The sequence below is a fragment of the Durio zibethinus genome, chromosome 22 (assembly GCF_047325235.1).
Source record: "Durio zibethinus cultivar Kanyao isolate XHJ-2024 chromosome 22, ASM4732523v1, whole genome shotgun sequence".
Taxonomy (NCBI): Eukaryota; Viridiplantae; Streptophyta; class Magnoliopsida; order Malvales; family Malvaceae; genus Durio; species Durio zibethinus.
The window spans coordinates 22525881-22553577 of NC_143183.1; the positions used below are offsets into that span (position 1 = coordinate 22525881).

At 36.1% G+C, this 27697-nt stretch overlaps 4 protein-coding genes across 5 annotated transcripts; all 4 read right to left on the reverse strand.

Moving 5' to 3' along the window:
• Positions 1-320: 320 nt before the first annotated feature.
• DRM3 (S-adenosyl-L-methionine-dependent methyltransferases superfamily protein) lies at positions 321-7630 on the reverse strand. Its single transcript, XM_022905015.2, has 10 exons — positions 7407-7630; positions 7040-7194; positions 6678-6774; positions 4938-4984; positions 4263-4370; positions 3135-3234; positions 2804-2916; positions 2443-2545; positions 1999-2078; positions 321-1781 (listed from the first exon to the last, which is right to left on the reverse strand). Exons 2-10 carry the CDS (start codon positions 7160-7162, stop codon positions 459-461), a joined length of 2094 nt encoding a protein of 697 aa, XP_022760750.2. The 5' UTR covers positions 7163-7194; positions 7407-7630; the 3' UTR covers positions 321-458.
• A 1256-nt stretch (positions 7631-8886) lies between these two features.
• On the reverse strand, positions 8887-13160 carry ECT6 (evolutionarily conserved C-terminal region 6). Its single transcript, XM_089751266.1, has 7 exons — positions 12991-13160; positions 11818-11962; positions 11664-11737; positions 11100-11549; positions 10428-10973; positions 10079-10291; positions 8887-9872 (listed from the first exon to the last, which is right to left on the reverse strand). The coding sequence occupies exons 2-7, from the start codon at positions 11900-11902 to the stop codon at positions 9243-9245; spliced, it is 1998 nt and encodes a 665-aa protein (XP_089607392.1). The 5' UTR covers positions 11903-11962; positions 12991-13160; the 3' UTR covers positions 8887-9242.
• Positions 13161-15567: 2407 nt separating this feature from the next.
• Positions 15568-22302, reverse strand: LOC111306968 (DEAD-box ATP-dependent RNA helicase 40-like). The gene is made up of 8 exons (XM_022905019.2): positions 22140-22302; positions 20454-21710; positions 19517-19735; positions 19137-19205; positions 18343-18612; positions 17826-18176; positions 17141-17418; positions 15568-17053 (listed from the first exon to the last, which is right to left on the reverse strand). Exons 2-8 carry the CDS (start codon positions 21693-21695, stop codon positions 15997-15999), a joined length of 3486 nt encoding a protein of 1161 aa, XP_022760754.2. The 5' UTR covers positions 21696-21710; positions 22140-22302; the 3' UTR covers positions 15568-15996.
• Positions 22303-24253: 1951 nt separating this feature from the next.
• LOC111306970 (uncharacterized) lies at positions 24254-27675 on the reverse strand. 2 transcript variants are annotated; one of them, XM_022905027.2, is made up of 10 exons: positions 27520-27675; positions 27086-27277; positions 26935-27001; positions 26722-26750; positions 26420-26628; positions 25920-26038; positions 25457-25552; positions 25301-25376; positions 24943-25096; positions 24254-24695 (listed from the first exon to the last, which is right to left on the reverse strand). In XM_022905027.2, the coding sequence occupies exons 1-10, from the start codon at positions 27538-27540 to the stop codon at positions 24522-24524; spliced, it is 1137 nt and encodes a 378-aa protein (XP_022760762.1). In that variant the 5' UTR covers positions 27541-27675; the 3' UTR covers positions 24254-24521. The 2 variants fall into 2 exon arrangements, with proteins under 2 accessions (XP_022760762.1, XP_022760761.1); XM_022905026.2 differs by having other exon boundaries at positions 27086-27295.
• Positions 27676-27697: the final 22 nt, after the last annotated feature.

A 27697-nucleotide genomic window follows, 5' to 3' on the forward strand; every position in this document is an offset into this window, starting at 1 on the left:
TTGCTGCAGTTGATTTCGTTTTTTGTCCAGCTTATTTAGAGGCAACACTGATTACAGTAGAAAAAGTAAATTTTGTTGAATGAAATTTAGGACCCGATTAAAGTTGAACCCTCCAAGTAATTTTAGATGTGCATTCCACATCAGTTTGAGAGGAAATTTGTGGTTGTTAAGGAATCTAGTCGTTCTGTTTCTGTCTTTCTTTTCCAACTCCCAGCGGAAGGTGGAAACCATATGGTTTACTTGATAAGACAAGCCAGTTCTTACAGGACTCAAGTTCGAGACTCTCCCAGTTCACCTGAGTGGTCGTTTTGGGGTTGTAGTAGGGGTTTAAGGTTTTATAGAGATTGAGATTGCATAAACAGTAATAATCCTTCCAAAACAAAATTAAAGATTAACAAGGTCAAGGGGTATACTTATGATTAACCAACATATAGGATAACAAGGACAAGGGATCATAGTTAGCTCCTCCTCTCCATCATACTTCTTACACGTTGCAGAACACGAACAAATTCATTAAACATGGTGAAGTCAAAACCTGGTAGCGTATCATCATCAGGACCCTTCATGTTAGAGTTTTGACAGATTACCAAGTCAATACCCCCTAACTTATCAATGAGGCCCTCAAGTCTTTTAATAGTTAGCTTTTGAATATCTTCTATCAGCACCAACTCCCCAGTTTGTTCGGTGCTATGCCACCAATTCCTAAGAATCCTTTGCTTAGCTTCAGAAGTCTCTACAGAGACAACACCCTTCAACTGGATGCCGAGCCGATGTAAAGCAACCACAGCGCCACCGATGCCACTAAAAACAGATAACATTGTTAACCCTCCAGGATATATTGACTTCAAAACAGAGAGATGATAACCCAAAGTGTCGGTTTGGAAAGATTGCTGGAGTAATTGTAGCCTTTGAGTCAAGTCATTCTCCAAAGCTTGAGAGTGATTCGATGGGTAGCCTAGAATGTGCTCCCAATGTTCAGGCTGCGCAAGACTAAGATTGTATGGGCCAATCCATATGAGATTTGAGATTTGGCATTGACGAAGAATATATTTCTGCTGATCTGATGAGAGTATTCCTCGAGAATCAGCTAATGTCTTCCCAAGCCTATCACAAAGCTTTGATGCTCCCAGAACTTCAGATCCCGTGCAACTCAACTGCTTCCTTGTATCCCAAGATGGCCACCACTTCTTTGTATGCGGTATTGCATCCTGTATGGTCAATGGTGACTTCGGAAGGATGTGAAACCTGTTTCCAGCTGGAAGATTGTGCACATAGCCTTCTTTTCTATTAAAGGCTGAGAAGAGCTGAGTGCTCACAAATTCAGGCTCAATCCCGTACAAGAACTGTGAAATCTTGGCCCAATCATCATAAGACAAATTGACAACATTTCCATAAAAAAAGTATGGAGGTTTGGCTACCATCTTGTCCACACTCTTGCATGAATTGGATTTGAAAGCTCTGGGCATTTCAAAACTGGTGATATTAGGGTCTACTTTCTCTTCAAGCCACGCTGGATCAAGGAAAGAACTTGTATTATCTACATAGTCTTGCTTTGGCCTTTTCCCTTTGTGTTTTTTCTCATGAAAAGATTGCTTGACCTGAGGAATAGAAACTGGGAAGTCATCAAAACTCTCTTCTTTTGGTCTTTTGCCTTTGCAAGATTCCCCAAGGTTAATATTTCTTGACTGAGGAACAGCAGTGGAACTGCAATCCTCAGTTTTAATATCTACTGTATCATACGAGTTATGTATCGACCCTTGGTCTGAACCTGCTGATGTGAACTGCACATGACAATGTAAAAGTTTCTTTACTGTGAAAACCAGATATACTATTGCAGAAGGATAATCTTATTATAGAGTAAAGTGCAGAAAAATAAACAAATTCTAAAGTAGTATTTTTGAGTATTAACTTTGATGAATGCACAACAATGTGCATTGTACATTGAACATGCAGCATATCAACTAGTAAATTTAATATCAAACACTACAATGAACAAACCTTTTTACTCTCAGTGAAGTTACCAGAAAGATGACCAGTGAACATTGCATCTGCAAGCTCTGCAATTGGAACTTCTGAACCTGCAGAACAACAACCAACCAACAATTCAACATCCAAAGTAAGATCAATAACAGAGATGGTCCTATCATAGTGGAAAATAAAAATGCAAGTGAATTGATCTGCATCTACAGGTTAGATAAATACAAAGGCACAAGTCAAACGAATTTTAAGCTATAAAGCAAAGGCTGCAATACATATAAACGGAAACAAGAAAAGACTGCATTACTACTAAAACCTTTATTTAAACAATAACTGGGATCCAAAATATGAAGTGCATTTTTAGTCCCAAACTAGCTTCACACGACATGGTACCCTACAGATCTAAGCAACATAACCACCTCAGGATTAAGAAATGGAGAGTATGCTTTATATATTTCTACTTACCGAACTTCTCAATTGCTATTGAAACCTCATTCTCTGAGAAACCCATCTCAAGCAAGCGAAGTGTCTTCTCCATAGTTCCAAACAGAGTTTCATTAGTAACATTCTGGTGATCACAGGGTCAAGTAAGTTATTAGCTACTCTTGAAATGATATGAAACAGAGAAATCACCACTTTTTTTTACCAAAAAAATGCTAAATTTAATTATACTAATGTTACCAGGAATATTATATACAAATATATAAGACCATTACCAATTTCCTTCACAGCTTGAACTAGCAAAAGAAAAACACTACATAACAAAAATTGTAACAGGAGAACACTGATCAAATCAATCAGTATAACTAAGACGATCATTAAAGACCTGATCCTTTTCTTCCTCACTGCTGAGTGAATCTTTCGATTCCTCCTCAAGTTTTTCTGCTATTTGAGCAGCGGAAATGAAGTCAACTAATTCATTTAGTGGAGCATCTTCACCTGAAATTAGAAAAGGTGATAAAAGACAACACCCTACATAAATAAACCTCAAATAAAGTAACTTCTCCGCTCTTCTTCTTTATTAAAGTTCCAAAATAATATTAGAAACAGAAATTAATTGAATGACAGCAGTGGTTGAGCCCGAGGTGCCAAAAAAGAAATAAAAAGAGCATTTTGGAAAATAAAAAAGGTAAGAGTTTAAGAAATTTTCTACATACCAAGTTTCTCCAATGCAAACTCAACCTCATCTACAGAAAAATGCATCATCAGTAAAGATGCTCTTTTGTCAACAAGATCTTCGTCAAATGCATCAGGCTCCTGAAGAAGAAGAGATGGCAGGGAAGATAAGGTGTTTAAGGATAACCCAAAGGCATATGAAGTACGAAATATATTAAAGATTAACACACAATACTGATAACACTTAGGCATTGAGCAAGTATTAAATTATCCACACCCACCAATATATAAGTTGAGAAGGAAGAAGGAAAGATGGTTAAAAATACTGCAATATGCAACTGGTTCACTTTGTATTAGGTTTGCCTACTCTTTGGATTAATAAAAATATGATTTATACAAAAAAAAAAGTCGAGAAAGAAGAAGGAAAGAAACTGGCTCCATGAGAACTCAAAAGAGAGAAAGGGAATGGAGGCAATGCATTAGTCTGCAAACGAAGGGATTGACAGCAAGTTCATATTTTGGTCTTGGTCTCAAAGTCAATTGCAATGTTTTTGAAACCGGACCATTAATTGAACCAGTAAAGGTGAAACTGAAATTTCCAGTTGGACCGGGCAGTTCAAGTTAAAAGAGATTAAGAGGTATTTGTCTATGGTACACCTTCAAACACCATAGTAACTCTCATTTTATTTTATAAAAATACAAATGAAATGGATCACAATTGGCTTCCTTTACTTTTTCACAGGACTTTTAACTTCTGTAATTTCAACTTTCAACACAATCCAAATGGCCAAATCACTCAAATTTCCCACTTTCCAGCATGAACTTCTCCTTCTATTGAGAGAGTCTCAAATGGACAAATTTATTATCGTCTCCAAAGCCAGAAATTTCAAAGTTTCATTGAAATCTACTCAAATAATATAATGTCAGATAGTAATTAGAATCCTTCATATCTTTGCACTGTGGTCTTCCTCTTTTGTTTTTAATGCTGTATAAGAAAGGGGGAACCGAGGTAGCATGACCGATTCAAATCTATGAAATAATAGTAGCTTGCTAAACAATAACCAAGTAATCACAAAAAGAAACAACAACAAGAAAAGAGTAAAATGCCCAAGACATGGACCTATCTAGTCCTCTAGGGAAAGCAAGAAGATGTATTAACAGAAAGTTACCTCCTTTGGTTGAATATAAGTGGAGATTTCTGGAAAACTGCCTGTATCCTTGCCACCAAACAAGCTATTGAGATAATCTGATGACTGAGATTTCGCCTTTTGAACATCCTATTTCATACCCACATTTAGCTGTTAAAAGTTTGTATCTTAAAGAACCGAAAAAAGTTCATTTCAGTTGAAACTGCATATTAACCACTAATAAAGGAAATGTTAGAAGGACCAAATCAATTGCATGAAGACATGTTCAGTTCAGTAAAAATTTATTGTCATAAACAATTGAATATTAAGATTTAGAATAGATTAATAAGACTAGCCAATAGTCATAACAGAGTTTCTATACTCTTGGTATCATTGTCATAAAGGTTTCTATACTGAAATGCACAGCAAGAAGCATATAGTATTATGAAGAGTTCAGTAATAGAAGTCATATGAATCTGTATGATTACATCATCAGAGACTATAAAATTTGGCCAGAAACAAAGGAACAACAAACAAACTGTGAGAAAGATATAATGATGAAGAAATATGTTCACAAACACTCTCAAATCACTTTTATAAAAGGAAAAAAAAGCATATATTGAATTGGAATAATGTAAAGGCTTCTTTTAAGAATTCTTCTCGAAGGGATGCCAAAAGAAAAACCGAAAATATACTGCATAATGTCTTATTACTTACAGAATATTCAATAAGAGTCTCCAGTAACAAGTCAGCATTATCTTCACCTAGATTCAAAAGAAGATGCCCATTAATCATAATCTTACAAGAAACACTTCTATATTATCATTTCTAATAAACTAGAACACTATCAGGTTACATTTGGAAACTTGGATTTAAGAGAAGGGATTTGGATTTCAATTTAGCATAAATTGTGTGACAAAGCACATGTACATAAGACCTTCATGATTACTCTCAAATTCATGGATTTGTTGGATGCATATTTAGTGGTGCATTTGAAATACCTATAGGTATTTGAGAATTTGAAATTCATCTTGTTATAACTTTCAAATCTATAAACATGTTGAATCTTAACTGCTCATGGTGTGTGCATTTCATTCTCATAGTTTATATAACAAATCAAATCCAAATCCACTCTTTCAAATTCTCTTTCCAAACATAGTATAAGAGATTTATGTATAATGATGTCATTATTTTGGCCACCCAACACATCCAATGTCCCCCTACCATTCTCTCTAAGGGGGCGTTTGTTTTGTGGATTCTTGGATTCCGAGAGAAAGTGTGATCCCTGGGAAAGTGAGATATTAGGGGAAAGCTATAATTTTCAAGGCATACAATTTGCAGATTTCTTTGTTTAGTTGGGGGGAATCTGCGTCTATTAACTCATATATTTTTACCATAATATCCTTGACAACCTTGGAAAAAACTTTGATTTTGATTTAAAAATCATAAACACAACAAATGATGCTTTTATCATCAATCGAACGAAAGATTTTATAATTTTTCATAAAATTGAAATTGTACCAATTATAAGAACACCACAGATATGGCTTGCATATAAAAATTGAAAATATTCAATTACGGTGTTTTAATGAAAGAAACATCGTAATTGACCTGGATTTTAAAATTAAAATTACTCAATTACGGCGTTTTAATCAAGAAACGCTATAATTGATTAACTCAATTACAGCGTTTTTTTCATTAAAACGCCATAATTGACTTATCATTTGTCATTTTTATTACAAATATGTATGAAAATAATAGGGAAATGTCTTCTATCAATGCTAAAAAATATTACCAAGTGTTAAACAAGTCGAGCGGATAAAATCAAGCATTAATTAGACATGGATTATTCAAGCTTTTCAATCCACAACTGAGCTTTTTGTCCTGCTATATTTTTACTAATTATATATCCACCTAGATTTGATGTGAAACACTGCAAGGCATATCATATCTGTCAACAACTCACTCTTTATTAATCAATTACGGTGTTTCTTCATAGAAAAGCTGTAATAGCTATGTTTCTCGACTCAAATACGGCGTATGTTTAATAAAAATGCCGTAATAGTCAATTATATAATAAAATTGAAAACCCAACAAAAATGTGCCAATTACTATGTTTGGATGCAAGAAATGCTGTAATTGACTTAAAATAGAATTCAATTTCAATTCTAGACTTACTTTTCAAAAGGGTAACATAGATAGAAAATTTTTTTTATTTAGGTCAAATTTGGAACTCAACTTTCCTCCTAGAATCCTAAAATAACATAGGGTCTGATTCCGGAACTTTGGGTACTGTTGGGAATTTGACATTTTCCCAAGTAATCGGATAACCCTAAACCAAACGTGGGAATCAAATACCCACAATCAAGATTCTGGTGTCAAATTTTTGGATTCCCCCAAACCAAACACACTCTAAAGATTAAATAGAATATGGATGAATGTTTATACATTACATACCCTTTTCTTGAATTACTTTCTCAACGAGAGACGGTAAAAATCCCATCCCAACGAAAAATGATCTTACATTGCTTCCGGATGAACTTGCAACATTTTCCTGCAATCAAGTAGCAATAAAAAACGAAATACAAGTTTTCAGGTATCGAGGAGATGTCAGACAAGGTAAAAGAAATGCTTTTGGTAAGGGTTTAGGCCTATTGCCGCTACCACCCTAAACATCCATTACATTGGACTCAGAGCTTAAGATAGGCAAAGGAAATTGTAAGGAGAGGGGAATCAATAGCTTGAAATGAAGATGAGAAAATTCTTATGCAATCATAACAGAGATTAAAAGAAATTACAATAAAAAAGGTGCGTCATACCCCAACATGTCGAGAGTAGAGTGCATCCTCAGGGAAATCAAAATCCAACATTTCAGGCTTTGCGACTATTGCCTTTGGCCCTTCCTGACTTGAGGAACTTTTCCCATTCAAATGTCTCGACATGGCGATGGCTCCTTATGGGAACCTATTAACTGCTGCTAAGACATACATGCAGTTGCAGAACACAGAATCAGCCATCAAATTTTAACAGGGAAAAAAAGAGAGAGAGCAAATCAGTCATGTTCATGCAAGAAAAAAGTGATTAAAGTCAACAGCCCAAACAGAATTAAGAAAAAAAAGGGAAATGATGGACCCGAGTAACAAAGCAAAGCCTCCTAATGTTGGTTATCAAAGAGACGAACTTAACTGAAGAAGACGAAGGAGGAGGTAAAGGTAAATGCGAATGATGACTGGTGACATAAGGTTGAGTTCTAGCCGATGGCAGCGGAGGACATCGGCGCCTGGGGAACAGAGGCGGGCAGGTGAAAAAAACTGGAGGAGCTATATAAACGAGCGAATGAAAAAAAATTTTTGTTTGGGTTTGGGTTTGGGTCCGCAAATATTGTTTGGTAACGACGGTTAATGTTTTGTAAATAGATCGTGTTTGTATCACATCTTTTTATGATATTTGACACGTGTAATAATAAGAATTATTAAAATATAAATATAATATATATTATAAAATATATTTAAATTTTAAATATATATTATATAATTATATTAATTTTAAATATCAAATTCAAAATAATAAACTTTTAAAAATTAAAAAATAAAATAATTATGCATAGAAGTAGTATTAATATTGATATTGTATTTATATTATTGATATAAAAAATAATTTGAAAATAATTATTAAATGATATTGAATAATTAATTATCATAATTAAAAACTAAAATAACCTTTATATGTTTATATTAAGTTAAAATAAATATAAAAAATATGTTAAATGTGTTAAATATATTAAATGTGTATTTATATTATAAGATTAAATTAAATATATTTTTTGAATCGTATCGTATGTTAAATATATATCCATGTAACATATTTTATTCAAACATATTTTTCATATCATATATATGTTTAGATATGTAAATGTATATAAAATATAAATTATATCGTGTTTAAATTTATATCAATACGAATAAATACGAAACATATTTTTTAAATATATATATAATTTTTTTATCATTTTTTTATTATATTATTGTATGATATTAAAAATTATCAGATTTATTTATAAATAATAAAAGTCAGATTTGTTTTTCAAAAAAAAAAAAAAGTATAGGTTAGATTTGGAAAAAGAATCCACACACGCACTTTCTTCTTCTTCTTCTGTACTCGTGACTTCATTGTTGAATCTCTCTCTGTTTTTTAATTTTTAGAATAATTATAGATTAGAGAGTGAGTTTGATTGATGATGCTGATATCATTTTATTTTTGTTATTATTCGTTTGTTTTCATAAAATTAATTAAAAGTAAAAATGTCACTTTATATTGCTATTTCAGACAGAGAGAGAAGGTGACAATTGGCAATGCCATCAGCTATTCTTTTCTCACCACCTTACTTACAACAAAGTTGTTTACGTTGATTTTGGAAACATAATTCGAGTTTTTATTTTATGGACTCGATTTTAACCATAAAATTTCATCATAATTCTTCCCAAACCAAGTGTGTAACACAAGAACTTTAACAAAGAAAGAATTTCAAAACTATACCACTAACTCTTAACAAGGAACAATTTCCCCCTTTCCCTCCTTCATCAACTGTCAACAATCACTAACTTGTAAACAACCCACAAAGAAAAAGAGAGTACATATTTAACTCGAAAGGGAAACACTGGTAATGTTATCTTGCAAAAGAAAAAGAGATTTCTTTGTATCAATATTGAAATGCAAAATAAAAGATTACACTTGTATTCCCACAATTTCAGAAACAAAAGCAAGAAGCACCCCCCCACAAAAACTAAAACACTGCCTGTCAGTATAATGGAGTATCAATGGATTGGAAACCAGCTTTGGGTACGTAAAGACTAACGACGAAAGAAAAGTGGGGGGTGAAAAATAGCAAAAGCTGACCTGAACAACTATTTTGATTAACCAGCCTGTAACAATGAGTACGCCGATACACTCAGGTTTACAACAGTCAAGACTGCAGCATAGCTACTAGGTTTTAGTATGTTCCAGCCGAAAAATAAGCCCCAGTTAGCCATAAGACTCAGCATGATTAGCACCCTTTTTAGCAGAAACACCTCCATCAAGCTGCAGGGTCTTGGGATTAAGTGGAATAGTACCAACTGTTAGAAAACCAGAAGATTCAGTAAATCCATTGACTTTTACTGGCACTGATCCTACATTTACCAACTCAGCAGCATCAGTATTCATAGCAGCAACTGCAGCATCTGCTGAGGGTTTAGACTCATCCTGCCTTGGATTTATTGTGAGCGAGCCAATCCTTAAAGTAGATGCATCATCTTTGGACTCAATGGCAATTCGTTCTACATTTTCATTCATGGTTCTTGCATTAGTCATATCAGAATCTGCAGAAACCTGCTGACTAGATGAAGGAACAGTTCTCTTCAACAGTTCAGGATCATTTTGCTTGGTAATTCTCGCATTTTCATTCAGAAGTAGCTCAACATAGTTTAGCTTATTGGCAGGATCGAATGCAGGTGCCAGGACTGGGCTCTCAAAGCTTTTAATTAGTAGTCTGCCTTTCTCTTCCTGCATGATTCTCTGTCGATTTTCATAGTACATAAAGTCATCAAGTAAAGAGGTCTTCATTGTGTAATTTTTGAATACTTTCAGCATCTCCATGCCTTGCTTGTACATTATCTGCACTCGAAGAAACATTTTATAAGTAACAAAATAACAAGAAGATCTCATCAAGATCATAATCTTGGAGTAAGAAAATCAAATTTCAGAAGCCCAGATAGCCATGTCAGGACTCGGGAGATATGAACTTTTAAAAGAATATTAAACCAAATTTCTTATTGATTGTTTGCCCTCAATTAGAAGAAAGCTAAAAGCTCTGAGCATACCTCTTGCGTATCCCTGCTATTAGTCACTGGTTTGTTTTCATTGTTCTCTAATATGAGGTGTCTAAAATGGCTATTTGGAACATCTTTAATGATGTGCCACTTGACAGGGAAGCTTCCGCTCCACTTATCTTGCTGCCAAAAATCCATATCCTTCTGGAAGTCAACTGGGCCAATCATCTCCGCAACACCACAAAATTGCCCACTGGCATTAACCTGTGTGGACAAAGTATCATATTGGAGTAGTTAATATGTCAGAAATCGAATGGACAATCACTTCTATTTAAGAAAAATCTAGAATGGTAAAAAATCAATATAAGCCCCTTAATAAACAGACAGGCATAGAACTCACAGAAAAGAACAGGAAGATGGGGCAGCCACTAGGTTTCCCTGCAGCTATTTTCTGTGCATCTTCAAAAGCACTCTCCAGTTTCTTGTTCCCATGGGGTGTAGACGACCAAACATTGTATTTGATACTCTTGTGTACATCATCCTCACTATATGATTTTATTACAAAAAGCTTTGCATCAACATAATCAATTGGAAAATCATCCTTGTTATATTGGTCAGTATAAATAACGATGTTTCCTTCAGTATCACTATTTCCTGCTTTACTTGTGTAGGCTTTAACCATGAGTTGGTTTTTTAATCTGTTGGTTCTAGGGCCTCGATTCTGCTCACCCAATGTATCCGGAAATCCATGTGCATCATTGAAAACCCTGCCAACATGGATCTTGGATCGAAGCTTATCCAGGGCACCACGTCCAGAAGCACTTGATCCATAGTCAGGAAAGGCATTACCAACAGGAAGATCCGTTTTTAATTGATTACGATGAGATGGAAGTTTCCCACCAGGGATGTTGCCAATGGGCTGAATTGAACCAGAAGCAATTCTACCCTAGAAAGATAATTAGTAAATGAGAACCTTCAAATATGGTACTTGGTGACAAGCTATAGCATTTCCATCAAAATTCAAGAAAGTCAAATTCAATGTAAGTTCAAATTAGAAACTAAGCAAATGTACCTCAGGAGAGCGTGCTGAAGCAGGCCCAGAACTATCAGGAGTGCTTCCATGGATTGCAGAATACTTACTTTGTCCATCAGACACCCTGGTCAATGAATCTGTCTGATTTGGAACAGACTTTGAAGAGTTTCTGGAAAAGGCTGCAGATGCCGAAGCAAAGTTATGTTTAACTCCCCTTCCATCAGGTCTATTAGCAATTGAAGCACGAGTATCTAACAAAGTGTCTGTAGAACTATTTGGATTGCCATCCGGTTGAATGACAACAGGAACATAAGTTGGAGATATAGGATTTTGGTAAGTGGGAACGGTGTAATATTGTTGCGCTCCTACAAATGGACCATCACCCATCACAGCACCAGGTATGTAAGGATTGTATGGGTTGTATGGAGAATGTGCATATGCATAGCTAGGTGAGTAATATACACAAGGCAAAGTTTCAGTTTGTGCACCCTGAAGAAGAGAAAGAAGGCGTTAAGCAAATTTTGAAATGATAAATCATTAAAAAGCAACTTATCTTGGATGCAAAGGTATCTGTTATAGAGTTAGAAAGATTAGTTTACCCACCGCATATTGGACATCTGCACCATCTACGCTAAAAATATTCTGGTGGTCCTCCCATTCAACGGGTACTTCAAAACCTGTCCAATTGCAATCAGCAGTGTTCACTTGAGATTCTATAAGTATCACCATGTGAATACAATAAAGGCATTTAAACTACCTGTACAATAATACCCATAGTTGGTGGCAGTAGGGTAGTACATTCCCTGATCAATAACAAACTCAGGGGCTCCTTCCTGGTACATAGCTTCAACTTGTTCAAGAAGTGGACTTGTCTTATATGGCTTTAGCAGAGAAACTTGAATCTGAAATTCAATGCACTAAATGTCATTGTAATACATCTATTGGAATAACAAGAATACATAAGACAAACCCAAGCAAACCAATATGAAGCAAACAATATTTTTTTAACTGATTAAGATACCGAATAGCTACAGTCCTCAATTACTAGGAAAATATACCAGGTTTGTTTTTACATTTTGATGTTCAGAAACAATAAACATACCCATTCCAAGAATGCCACCGCTGTAAAAGTAGACAGCAGAATTTTTACACATCCACTACTGCTCAGGCAAAGCCCACTAGGGATTTTATTTTACTAGTTCAAACAAGAGAAAGTGAAAATGGACAATCATATTAATGATTAACAAATCTCAAGTAAAACTCTTTTTCCCGCTTATACTTACACAGGAGGAAAAAACAACTATATGTATGCCGGTAGCACATATCAGAGCAACAATCCCTTGATTAAAAGAGTCAAGTAAAAGAGAAGATAAAATAATCCAACGGGAATCCTATAAGAAAATCACATGGTAGACTTCTATTTTGGTTGGTCACACCAACACCCCGCCAAAAACCCCAGGGCTAGGAACACAAAAAAAAGACAAGAAAAGAAGACATTTCAGGGGAAGAAAACACTAAAGAAAATCACATGAAAGGCAAGCAATGGCATGCAACAAAGCGGATTCCATTAAGCTATTAGATTTGGAACCTGAGAGGGGAAAAGCGTCATAAGTCAGCAACTCTTAGAAATCCGCAAAACAACAATTTATATTTTGAAATTAGTTGAAGCAATTTCAAGAAACAACTTTACAACACTGAAAGAATCAAATACCCTCTCCAAGTAAACGCATCCATCAAAAGTAACTCAATAAAAACAATAACAAGCTCAACAAAACACCACAAACCCAGCTCCAAATCAATCTTTAAATGGATAATTTCAAGTTTCCAGGTCTCCATTTATGGTAAAAAGGATGACGATCAATCAAAGTAAATCAATTTCAAGGAAAGTAAAACGGGGTAAAAAAAGGGGGTTATGAAGAGAGAATTTTACCGGAAAATCAAAGAATCAAGCCATGGTTGACCTGCAAAGCTGCTCCAGAGGAAATTCCTGCAATTTAAAGAGACAAAAAAGGGGGATTCTGCAACATTTCCTTCGAAGAGTAACCCTAACCTTCTAAAATAAAAATAAAAATATATAAAAGGAAGGGAAACAGGAGACTTGAAAAGGGCGGTTTTGGTGTGGGTTAAAAGAGAAAACCAGAGAATTGAGTTGACGAGAATGGTCCCGATTGGTTTCGTTAATATCGAGATTGCCACTCCTTTAAACTCCTAAACAAACGCGGAAGTTGAAGCGTGGCGGTACCGTCAGGCTTTTGAGATGACAGTCCAATCATATTTTCTTTAAATTGTTTGCCGACATTGTTTTCTGAGAATGAGATTGAATTTTCCCTCTATTTATTTCTGTAGTACCCAAATTTCCCTCCTTGCTTTTTACCCAATTAAGGAAGGGAGATTTCCCTCTGAAAATTGTAGTCAATTGGGGACAATTTCTCAAAGGAATGAAATGACCAATTTAGCCTCATGCACTTCAAAAATTTTGAAAGACTTCAATATTTTAATTTAATACACACAACCTAGCAGTGATGTTATCCTTATGTTTTTTTTTTTTTTTCTCATTTCTTAGCGACCAAGTATCCATACTGTTAACAACAGATGTTCAGATTTTCTAGAACACAAGGCTTTGGCTCCTATGACTAAAGTGTAAGAGTTAGATTTCAAATTGAAATTTCATCTTCATTATTTATAATTTTTTATTTAATTTACACAAAAAACAATGTATTTTTATTAGAAAATAATAGGTTAAAATATTAAAAAAAACATTTAAATTATTTTGTTTTTAAAATAAGTATTTATATTTTTTATATTCAAATAAATTTTTATTTCAGATAAAAAATTTATTTAAATACAAAATAAATGTTCGTAAAATTAAGAACTTGTTTAAATGTAATAAAAGTACTAAATTACAAACTAACTTGTGAATTTTTAAAAAGTATGACGGAATCAAAATGCTTGATGAAAGGTTTATGCCATTAATATAGGCAGATGAGTTTAAAGTTTCATTGGCAATATGGGAAGCAAGTGCAACAACAAGATGTTTGGGAAGGTAAATTTTCTATTTTTGGATTGAAGGTTATTTAGAAATCATATGGAATGGGTCAATGAAATGGTAGACTAAACTACCCATTTGGCAATATAATTTTTATTTCTTAAACAGATAAATGGTGAATGACAATGGGGGCAATAATTATTCCATTTGGCATCAAATATGTTACTTGATGCAATGCTCATTTTTATTTTAAATATAGGCTCCATTTGATTTCAACTGCACCTCAGTTACCAATAAAATTTGTGTTCGTTATATTTAACATTCATTTTGATGTCAAAGCTGCATCACATTTATCTCTTTTTCTTCGTTGGAGGATTTAGTTTCAATCGAAAAAACGCACTGGACTTCATTGTTGTTTTCTTTTTCATCCTTCGTTTTATATTATAAAGATAAAAATATTTTTATACTTTAATTTTTATTTTTATTTAAAATTTATTAAATAAATTAATTAATTATAATGAACAAGTTTTATTTATTATATAATAAATTAATTAATTAATAAAATTTTAACTAATTTTATAAATATTAAATAATTTAAATTTTTTGTTAATATAATTTTTACTCTAATGTTTTTAATGGTTATTTTTTCTTTTCACTTCATCTTCATCGATGTTTTTGCATCTAAACACATATCTCACTATTAATTTTAAATCCATACTATAGTAATTAATCTCATTTTCATCGTTATTTTCACTCTCACCAAAAACAATCTCATCACTTATCCAAATGAAATTATAACATTATTAGTCAGCTCAATTTTGTTATGAACCAACTTAAAATTTATTGACAATATATTCGTATGATACATAGTTTGAAATGGAAGTTTAAACAAAAAGAAAATGGGAAAAAAAATTTGGAGTTTAAGTCAGAGTGCAATTAAAAACTGAAAAAACAAAGGTGTTGGTAGGAACTGTTGTCTGATACCAATGGAAAGGAAGTTGGGAGGCCTATTTTAGTCAACAACACTTTTAAGAGCGGTGAATGAAATTAACAGGAAGGTTCCTTTGTTAGGTATTGGCTTCTGCAAGATGGATAAAATGGAATGCACTTTATTAGTAACAATTCTTGTAACAATTTATTTTGTGGAAGAAGATGTACATGCCTTGAGAAGAAAATTTTTGCAGCATTTCTTTTTTCTTTTGATTTAAAAACTACTACCAATACTTAGTATTTAGTTCCATCAATGATCAACTTAAACGAATAATGAATTTCAATCCAACAAAAGTGTCAGAAAAATATGTATACAAAATGCTAAGTGCCCCTGCTTTTGGCACTTTATTCATTATGCTTAGAATCAGAATATTTTGCTCTCAGCTTCATTTCCCTGTTGAGTGTGTGTTTATCAATCTCATGTCTTAAGTCTTAGCCCTCTTCTTTTCAAAAAGTCCAAGTGCCCTAAACCTAATACTATTATTGGTTTCCACATTTCATAATACATAAAAACTAAAGAATGCAGAAGAGTAAGGTTTCAGAATTACTTAGATGACACTTTTTAGTTTATATGAGCAATAACAACAAATTTCAAAGTATTTCTTCAGAAATATAACAACTTCAGGATGCAATTATATAAATTTTTAGTTTAATCACATAAGACATCATTAACCAAAAACTAGATGAATCGCAGCAAAAGTCTTCAAGGGAATGTAGGTAGTTTGTAATGGTACCCTTGGATACCAAAACAATTATTGTTGGTGATCCTAAAACAGAAATTCCAAAAAGCAGCAGCTTGTCATATCAGCTGGTCTGATTATGATTTTCGCCATTCTAAACCAGACCTTAACTCATTATCCGCATCATCATACTATAGGAAGCTGGCACCAACACAAGTTGGGTTCCAAATAGAGAATCAACCAAAACTGGATGCTAATTGCCAACCAGCAAAGACGTAACTTAGGGCTCGATCACCGACTGATGAACTTGGTCAGCACCAACATCTCCACGAAGTAGCTCAGAACTTTCAACTGCTTGTAATGGTTTTACGGAATTATTTTCAGGCAATGAATTGCCTTGTGTGCCTGGAGACATTCGGGAAACAGGAGGAGAATCAAATGCCAGCTTTGAATCATCCTTCTGGTCATAGTTCTGCTCGTTTGGCTTCTTATGTCTATCATAGCTGTGGCTACGGCTTTGACTGTGACCACGGCTATGGCTTCGGCTTCGGCTTCGGCTGCGGCCAGGGCTACGGCTGTAGCTACTGCCAGGGCTACGGCTGTAGCTGCGACTACGACCACGTGACAAGCTCCTGCTTTGGCTTCGACTCCAGCTCCGACTGCGGCTGCGGCTTCTACTATAACGCCGTGCTCGAACCCTGTCAGGACTTCGGCTATAACTTCTGCCCCTACTCCTATCAGCAAAGCCTCTTCTATTATCAAATCGTCCCTGTCCACGACCACGTCCCCGCCCATCAAAACTATTAAAACGATCATGCAAGCTTCTCTCATTTCTGCCCCAACCAGCATGGCCACCACCAGGGCCACCAAATCCACGTCCTCTGTTTCCACGTCCAGAAAATGGGTCACCCCTTCCTCCAGGACCACTGAAGCCACCATCCCTCATACCGCCACGCCCGCCAAAACCACCACCTCTGACACCGCGTCCACCAAAGCCACCATCCCTCATTCCACCACGGCCAGAGAAGCCACCATCCCTCATACCACCACGGCCTCCAGAATCCCACCGCCCACCACTACCACTAGGAGAACTAAATCTACTCATTCCACCTCGATCCTTCCCAAAACCAGGCCCACCACGAGAAGCTATCTCTCGCACCTCAGGGGGCACATTCTGGTTAGCTCTCTCCAGAACTTGAATCAAGTCAGGGGCATACTTCCAGTCCTGCTCAGAGAAAAAGGTGAATGACACACCAGTTGCACCAGCTCTCCCAGTTCTTCCAATTCGGTGAACATAATCCTCAATGCCAGTAGGGAAATCATAATTGATAACCACCCTGTAGCAAGAAAATTTTAAGAATGTAATATTTTGATTTACTGACTAAAATAGATCTGAATGCAAAAAGGAAGAGAGAAGAACTAACCTTATATCTTTGATGTCAAGCCCGCGGGCAGCAACATCAGTAGCAACTAATATTGGGGATTTCCCAGTTCGGAACTGACTCAAAACCCAGTCCCTTTCATTCTGAGATTTATCTCCATGGAATGCAACAGCTCCAAAGTTGCGTCCAAGACTACGAGCGAGCTGGTCACACAACCTCTTAGTGGAGCAAAAAATAATAACCTTTGAACCACGTTCTTGAGCTTGGAGAATCTGCTCCAGGCGCCTATCCTTCTCCATCTGGGGGACAACCTCAACATACTGCCAAATCATGAAATGTTTATAAGCAATGGAATATTGAACGTCTGCATAAGACATTGCAATCCCAAATACACCGCCAGGAATAACTGAAAAAGGTTGATAGCTATCTACAAAAGTTAAATAACTTGATAATTTATCACTGTTTCCAAGGAACTCACACCTAGCATTTTCTCAAACTTACCATACCAACAAGAATTGACATAATTAATTAATGTCAATCTCACAAGGTAAAATCAGGAGTCAATATTAGTCAAAACAAGAGAGTGTTTTCCATGACAATCTCCTATGCATAAGAGCTACAGCAATTTCAATATTTTGAAGGTGAACCATTAACCAAATTCCAATCAAACCATCTAGTCCTCAACATTCCAAGAATAAGACTGCCAATCAATTATCTAAGAATATACCTGGGTGATAGCCTTATTGGCAGCAAGCTCGTCAACACTGCCAATGTTCACCTGGACAGGATCGACAAGGAGGTCACTTGCTATCTTTCTAACTTCTTTGGGCCAGGTTGCTGTGTACATCAGAGTTTGTCTGCGAGGAGGTATCTCATTAACAATCTTGCGGATCTGGGGCTCAAAACCCATATCAAGCATTCGATCTGCCTCATCAAGAACGAGGAGTGACACCTGCCCAAACTCAATCTTCTTCATTTCAAGGATGTCGTTTAGCCGACCAGGAGTTGCCACTACAATATCAGCTCCTCGATCTAACTCTTTCAATTGATTAGCCTTTGGAGCTCCACCATACAAACACTGAAAAGGAATTTGAGAGAATCGGAAAAACCACATTCAGTTGAAAGGAAATAATTAGCTCTGCTTGGTGTGTGTGTGTGTGTGTGTGTGTTTGTATTAGCAAGTATTTTATTACAATCATTTATTTTTTAAAAAACTAAAAAGAACAAGAGCAGTCAAGCCCCACCGTGCAAGAGACTCTTGAAGATCGGCCAAATTTGATGGCCTCTTCTTGTATTTGTGTAGCAAGCTCCCGGGTTGGTGCTAAAACCAACACTGTTGGGCCATTCTGAGGGTTGTTATGGCGTTGCCTCAAAAGAATAAAGGCGGGAAGCAAGTAGCCCAACGTTTTACCAGAACCAGTTTTAGCAATTGCCACTATGTCCCGACTTTGCAGTGCAATGGGCCATGTTTGTGCTTGTATTGGAGTGGGAGATGAGAAACCAGCAGAATGAATCTGAAAGAGAGTATAAAACATAGATAGTGAGTATTAACAGAATTTACATTGGATCTTATATGTTCTTAGAAGAAAATAGAGCATAAAACACCCATTTCAATTATCATGTACTTTAACTAAAAATCCATAAGTATATGGTTGCTTACAGAAGCAACTTGAGGCAACAAAAGAGGGCAATAAAGAAATAAGAGGCGGAGCCATTAAGCAAGGTCCCAGTCACATCAAGTGTGATTTGGATGAAGGGCCAACCACCCTTCTAGAAGTTGCACAAGAAAGGCTCCAACTGTCCATTTTGCAGCCTCCAAAAATGAGAATACTTGTTGCATTTGTAAGTGTACCAATTGCAGTGCAGCGTACGACATTTGCTCCTCTGGAGCAGATATCGCACCTGCGACAAGCAAAAAGAATAAATTTAACATAAATTTAAAAAAAGAAAAGCAATAATAACACCAAATGGTACAAACATCATCTCATATTTGGTTCCAAACCATGGATTTAGGGATCACAGCATCTGTAATACTTACCTCTCTCAGTATCTCTGGAGGGAAACCAGTGTCTTCAAATCTTATAAATGGTGCTGGAACATTGTCTCCCTATGCAATATAATAAACAACCAAACTTGTGAATAATCTAAATTGACAAAAGCAATTAACTCTTCACCATTAAAACAAAGACAATTCTTTAAAGATGGCAAGGAATGGAACAGCAAATTCAGAGGAAAGACGAGTAATGCACAAAGCATCAGAAGGTTTTCGAGAAATTATATTTATCCAACCCCAATTCCCCAGCAATTGGTTATTCTATTCTGGTCAACTAGTTTATGAATACTCATATATCAACTATCAGGCATTTTCAAAATTCAATAACAACACATAAAATTAGCCAGACAAGATGAAATACAGACCGTTGCCGTGACTTCATGTTGTTTACGATATGCTTCAGCTGGAGACAGATTAGCAGTATCTGCGGAGGCAACAAACGGAGGCCTCATCAAGGCATTGTTTGGATAAGGTGGACCAGTATGACCATACATGTTATGCATTGCATGACCTCCTATAACATTGAATCCCCCACCATGACCAGGTATGACAATTTGAGGTGGCAGGCCACCCACCCTCGTCTCCTGAAAAAAAAGCAGCATTATCAGAAAAATGCATAAACATATGAATTACGAAATGTCAGCAATAATCGATTAGTTGCATGAAGAATAAGAAGCATCTTTTCATGAAATAAATGAATAAATATACTTAATTTCACAAGCAATCAATTTTAAAAACTGGGAAGAGGAACAGGAGATATAATGAATGCTTTATCTAGCAAAAGGTGTAAATGAGTTGCATTTATGAACTAACATAAGAAATAGAAAAGAAATCCAGAACTAGGGATCTCAAAGTTCTTTTTACCACACACGACAAAATGATTACCCCATCATTTCCAAACAACTCTCTAGAAATGATGAAAATTTTATATGGGAAAGTAGGTATAATAAGAGTTCAAATGGATCTTAAATTCAGCAGACATGTGCCAAGAACAGTTAATTCCAAACATTTCCTCATCTCAGTCCTGCCTCTACATATATGCTGTCAAATCATCATTAACCCTGACCAAGAGTGTAAACCGCATAAATCTTCAGGTTTCATGCTTTTGATTACTGGAAGTAATATGATCCTACATTTATACAGGCATTTGGAAAATAAGTAATAATTGGCATTTGCACATACCAACAAAGGAGAGGTTTCCCAAATTAACCACCAATATAACTACATTATATTGGCCAACATATATATATATATATATATATATATATATTCCAAAAATGAAAATACTAGTCGATATCTCACCATGGGTATAGCTGAAAGTGAGCGCTGTTGTGGATCCATCATTGGCCCATCTTTTCTACCATTAAAGAAGTAACTGTTTCTAGGCCTGCCATGTAGATTATCTTCATAACCGGTGTTTAAACCTGGAGGATGCATATTAGACTGCATAATGGATGGGCCCATCTGATTCTGAAACCTATGAACCTGCTGCTGGTGTACCACATCTGTTCCAGTTTGTTGTGAATTTGCCACAGAAGTTGGCTGTTGCATATTGACGGAAGAGCCAGTAAACTGCTGCGCTTGACCCAAATAGAAACCTGTTTGGGGCATCTGAACTGAATTAGTTCCAGCAGAGTGGTTCTGAGAAGAAGACGTGCCCATCTGTTGAAACTGGGAAGGAGAAAACCCAGTTTGGTTCCCTAGTTGAAAATCAACATCCTCCCTTTTGGGAACTGCTGCCCTATAATCTTCTTGATTTGGATAATGCTGACCCTGGTGCTGTGCACCATGTGAAGCCGGCTGCTGAGAACTTTGTTGCCCCTGTGGAAACACATCTTGTTGATATGCCATATACTGCAAATGATGATGTGCATATTCATGTCCTTGGGGTTGTGCCATTTGTGAGTTTTGATGTTGCATTGTCTGCTGCCCTAGCTGCTGAGGAATCTGATGAATGGTCTGTTGGGGCATCAGCTGCCCTGGCTGCAGGCCTTGTGGCTGTGGCATATGCTGACTGGGCTGTTGAGACATTTGCTGCCCCATTTGAGACATCATTTGCTGGTTTGGATGCTGCATCATCTGTGGCCTATTTTGCTGTGGAATAAACTGCCCAGGCTGTCCCATTTGCGGACCTGATTGTTGTGAGCCCTGCTGGTCAGAAACCTGCACTAACATTGAACCCTGCTGCTGTCCCATTACTTGTCCTTGCTGTAGAGTTAACTGGCTCCCTTGTTGCCCCTGCTGTTGTGAGCCCTGGGCAACTTGCTTTTGGCCCATCTGTGCCACCACACCGTTAGGTTGCACTGAGTGGGCAACTGGGATTGGAGCTAGATTAGGTGTGGAAACTGCAGGAGGTGGACCAGGTGGCAAGGGTGGAGGCAAAACGGCAGGCCTTTCATACTGGGTGATATTGGTTTCAGGATTCCAATAATACAGAAGGCCAGTGCTTCCATCAATCAGCCCCTTCCAAGGTTTCGGAAGAGTAGGATCATCAGGCGCATACCGCGGGCCAAGAGTGGCTGCTGCTGCTTCTGCAGTCGACATTTGTCCAATATATATCTAAAACCACATAAAGTCCTTAGATTTAGAACTAGGAAAAAAAAACCAAACTCTAGATGGTCTAATGCCATCTCTTTTTTATCATGAACCTCACTCATCCAAAACCAATATGAAAAAAAACCCACGGAAAAAAGTTTCCCTCCAAAATCAGTAAATTTCTAATCCCATAAGAGAAAATAAAATAGCACTACATAAGCCATCGGGATGAAACCCAAAACTTAACTTGTTACATGTAATCTGAACTAATAATATAAACAATTAAAAGAATATATAAAATTCATATCATATCACAAAGAGATTTTCAATTAGTAGCAATTCATACGAGTCGTAATATATCAATTAATCAGACCGTAAAAGAAGAACTAAATAAACAAGAAAAGGGGAATCGACTGAGTCATAAAAAAGCAAAGTTCAGAAGAACTTGCTTACCTCTTTCACAAAATGGACGATCCTTAACTTGGAATTTTAAAAAGAAAAAAAAAGCCCTTCTAAATTGAGATAAAATTTAAAAAAAAGAAAAAGAAAAGGTGAAATCGTAAACCCTAAAATCAAAGAAAGAAAGTGAAAGAGAAATTTCCCTTCTTTTTTTTATGTTATTTCAAGCATGTCGTTGTTGGTGTTAGGGTTATGGAGAAATTATTACATGACATAAAGGTCCACGCTTGATGATGCTGAACCCTCACATGCAAAAGGATCGGACGGCTAATACTGATTTTTAGGTCCTGATGGAATAAAAGAGAAAAATGGGGGAGGAGGGCCCAAAAGCCGAATACAAGACAATTACTGTTAACAAATTGGATACTGTAATGTTTGTTACAGTTAGGTGGATTGGGCCTTCATCCCATTCCCATACAATTTCAGCCCCAATATGTGAACGAGCTAAATGCTCAGTGGTTTTTTTTTTTTTTTTTATTGATATTACTGAATGATTTTTGGGCTTCGACTAAGCAAATGCAAAAATAAATTTCAATTACAAGTTAAAGAAAAAACCAAATTATCCATAAAAAAAGAAAAAAATTTGAAAAAACATAGCAAAAAATTAAGGATCCAGCATCCAAGTGATTATGCAAGAAGGTTGCAATGCTTGCTGCCCATGAGCTGCTACTGAACTGATGCTTTAAACGTCACTGCGATCAGAATGTCAGCTATCTTTTTTAATGTTCATCAACACATCAATCTGCCAATGCCATTCATCTGGTAGTGTTCTGCTTCTGCCTTTTGCCTTCTGCCCTTGATTTGATTGACATTTTCTGCACCAACTTCCTTGCCATGCACCATCATATATGTAAAATACTACTAGCTATTATTCTCCTTCAACAGCAGCACCATATAGGAGCAGTTGTCAGTACTGCCTAGCCTGAAAGTTCAGTGGCTCAAAAGTTTCAAATTTACTGACTGTCCATTCATTAGATAAAGAAGGTCCACATTCATTTGTAAAGTAGATGCAACTGGTCTATCCAACTCCTATTTCTCTGGTAGAAAAATACTTTGGAACACAATTTTACCCATGCCAGTATATCCGTTGTTTCAACCTCGTAATAAAATTGAGTATTGATTGTAGCGGTTCTCGAAACATGTGCTGCATCAAGGACAGGAATGTATAATCTTGAGCCAAAAGGTAGTAACATGTTTAAAAAATATAGCATCCCTGATATAATAAGGCCAATCATCAGAATCTAATTGACATTCGTACCATCCTTGGGATCCTACTATTTCAGCGCCGACTAGCATAACCCGAGAGTACTAATTTATGGTATATATCTGATGTTTTAGGGAGAGGAGCCTTGGCTCCAGAGTAATCTGCATGTTTTGATATTACATAGGTTTTACTACAATCAACCAATCGTGGAATTTAAGATCCCCAAAAGTACTCCAGAGAAAAGCCAAGCCTCAGACAGCTTCAAGTTTCCAAGTACACCGTACAGACATTCTGAAGAAGCAGGCTTGTTGTTACATCACAAGCCATGGAAATCCACGAGGCTGCTTTCGAGGGGATACTTGTTTCATAACACTTCACCGTGACTTGCAAACTTTATTGGAGGAGATATGCAATCAGCCAGAGGTAAGTCTCTTGGAAATCATATCTAGTTAGAATGTGACCAGGGACTCCTCGCCAATCCTGAACATCTTTTCCTTTTGTATCATCCTCTATACGTTCATGTCTCTTCTCATTGCCATTGCACACACACGCACGCACACTCAACTTGGTTAATCTTATATTTTCCTTCAATAATAGAAACCAACAGCAGGTTTGTAAATCACTGAAACCAACGATTGATGCATTAAGACCGTAGGTTTGGGAGTCAAAGACGAATGTTTACACCAAAAAAAGATGGTAATTAGCAGAGAAATAATAAAGCAAAGAACTTTATCAAGAAATCAAGAATACCAGAATTTAGAGCTCATAATAGCATATCACTTTACTCAATTTGTCCAGTGTTTTCTTAACAAATTTCATATGAATATAATTTTGATAAAATTCATGAGTAAACGAATTACTGACATTTTTTTACAAGAACTTGATCATGTGTTAATTTTATGAATGGATAAAAATAGTAATTACATCTATATGATTTGATAACTTTGACTGTATTTATCATTTGAATATTAAGAAAAAAGAAATACAACCAAGAATATATTAATGCAACCCATATGTAAATCTTCTATTGATCAAGTAAACCTAAAGCAACAAGTACCATGTCAACGAGCCACAACATTTTCTGGTTAAATATCAGTCAAAGAAGACGAGGCAGAAAGCTCTTTCTGGAAACCACCTTCACATTTCTTTCTCATCTTCTTCACCTCCTTATTTTATGACAAATTATCCGACGTAGAGCTAGATGTATTTTTGGAAGCAAGGCTTGCTTCCAAAAAGAGATTATAAGACATGGTCCAAAGTTCTTTTGCAAGTTTGGCATTATATGAAAGCATTGAAGAGTTCACAGTCCTACCCTCTCCACCAAAAAAGTAAACTCCAGATGCTTCCTGAAACAAACAAGAGCCAATTAGTCAGAAATCAGTAGGTTCACTAAATCACCTGAGATATTTCAATTTTTTCCTCTACTTATGGTGCTTTGTTTCCAACAGACAAGAACAAAGGAGGTTCATTACTTGAACTAAGTTGCAAACTTCAGCTTGGGGCTAACAATATAATTAATTCATCATTTGTGACTAATTGATATTAAGACTTCGTAAGAAGAAACTATAATCACATATCTCTAATAAAACTTACTGGCGGGGCAAGGGCTGCATCAAGAATAGAGCTGACACCATTCTTGGGTAACTGCAAAAGGCCCAAAAGCTTCAAAACTTGAAATGCCAACTTTGAAAGACACGAAGGGAGTTCCCTCATGATGTTGGTTTTTACACATCCAGGATCAGCAGCACTTCAAAAGCAAACCAAACCAAACCATATTACATACCATAAAGTGAAGCAGAGATGCCCTACTTGGAATGTTTTTCTAGATGAAGCATAATAAAGATGTTATATAACTAAAGATGTTATGAAACCCATCCAAAGATAAATGATAAGTTTCAAATGTTTCTCTCTTTGAGAGAAAACGTTTAACAAAAATTGCTTAAACATATACTTTACAGAGACATGACAAGGTTTATCCATCAAGCGGAGTTGTTGGTGGAGCGCATATGAGAAGAGAAGCAGGTATACTGTTGAAACAAAATCACATGTCATTGATAGAATCGAAATGAAAGGTAATCACAACAATCTTCCATCACAAATGACTTACCTTTTGAATACTCATAGATACGAGCAAATGGATATTGTTCTGATCTCAAGAAACGTGTCCCAGAAACAGATTCCTTGTCAACCTGAATATCAAAAACTGAAGCAAAGAGCACTAATGCAGTTATTTGCAGCAAACATCTGTCAAGGATTTCATGGGAATTGGTAAAGTGCAATAACAATCTTCCGCTCTTAACTAAAATTGCTGCTAAAGATGCAGACTGTATTAATTGTGGGGGAAATTTAAGAAAAGGCAGCATCTAGAGGAAATATGTTGAGTTTTTACCACTGCAATATTATCACCTGTAGATCATACTGATAAATAATGTCAACTAGGCTACTAACATGCATATTTTTGCAACAAAGATTTCATGGAAGGGAAGCTTGGGTTTTTTTTTTCCCCTATTTCTGAAAAACTCTGCTGACCAGAAGACTATTTCCTATACAGCATCTCAAAAGATACTCACCACTTCGATGTGTAAAGGATGTGACATTTACTATCCGAGAAGGAACAAGACTTCTTTTAAGAAGAGGTAGTAGAAATTTGGTCAGACAGAACGCCCCTATGTAATTTGTAGCCATCATCCTGAGAAACGTGAGTGAACTTGTAAGAAGGAAATCAAAATTTTTTGTCTGAGGAAGGAAAAGGGACATTGTGACCACAAGGAAAAATGATGCAAAGGACAGGAAATCAGATTGTATAGTTAAATGCACATTTTATGTGGTCTCCTTCCCATAACAGAAAATATGAAAATTAAATAGATTATTCAAAATCAACAGCAATTGACCTTAATCTGCATTAGCAAGTAGTAAGAGCTTTTAGGTTAAGTTCAAATTTTACTCATAGAAAATGCAGCATATTGAACCTATTGGAACTTGGGAGATACAGGTAACACATGGTCCAACTGGTAAAGAATATTATAAATTTGTAGCAGTATGGAGCATCAGGTTTAGAGTAGTTAATTACTGATCATAGCCTTCAGGCGTGAATCGTGATGATGTTGCCAGTATCCCAGCATTATTAATCAAGAGCTGCACAGAAAAATGCATTTTGCAATCCAAAAGCCACTGCTGAAGTGAGCTTTTAAACTCCAAAATTGATTTGAACGACGACATGTCAACCTCAAAAGCTTTGACTTGGGCATCCTCATTCTGGGTTTTTATCTCTATCATAATCTATAAACAACCAGAAGTAAAAAAATTGTAAGGAGCATTATAAAATGAGAGGCCACATACAACAATAAACTTATTGTGTATATATGCATATACCTTTGATAACAAACGGGATGATCGTCCAACTGCAGAAACAAACGTAAATATATGTCAAGTGAGACATTCGTTTTAAAGACACAAGCAGGTAAAGAGCAGTCACTGGATAGCTTATTAGCAATGACAACAAGCAAAACCAAGAATAGAACGAGATGGCACCCAATTGAAGGCAAAAAAAATTAGTAAATGAAATTTGTGGGCAGAGCATAGTACCCAGAACAACATAGAAACCTTCCCGTGAAAGAGCGTGTGCAGCAGCAGCTCCCAGTCCTGATGTAGCCTGCAGCAATGACCCAATGAAACAAAAGGAAAAAAAAAATTCAGGCCGGGGTGACAACATATGGTGAAAATAAAGAAGACTTACGCCTGTAATGACGCAAACAGGCCTCAGAGACTCAGATATCGGAGGATGACATCGTGGGTAGGATTGAGCTTTGCGAGAAAAGAGCCTCTTGCTGTGTAACTGGAAGTACGAGGTCAAGAGCGAGATTGTCCATAACACAGCCATTCTCCAAAATTGAACGGATGCAGCAAAACGTAGAGCTTCTTTAAACTCCTTTATCATGGTTACCATCTTCATTAATACAGAAATAAGATACTACAACTAGTTAAGCAGTGTAAGAGAGAAGATAGACTAAACTCAGACAAACTGAGTTCCTTTGAGACAAACTGTCGAACACGTTATACTCCAAACTGATTGTGTGTGCATTGAGCTCAAGCCACAATGGCAACTTCCAAACTTTGAGGAAAAGAATCAGCGTATTAAATTGATATTGGGGCAAGTAAAAGAAAGAAAACCTTGTTGCTTATTATGGCCATGGCTCAACGAAGAAATTGAGCGTACGGTTTAATCCGAGTTTGTTTGCACAACGTTGTTTCTAAAGAAAGAAAGAAAAACCTTGTCGTTGGACTTGTAGTCTATTTGAAAAAGATTTGTACATATTGTGCCAGAAAAGGGCAGAGTTTCTCTTAAATT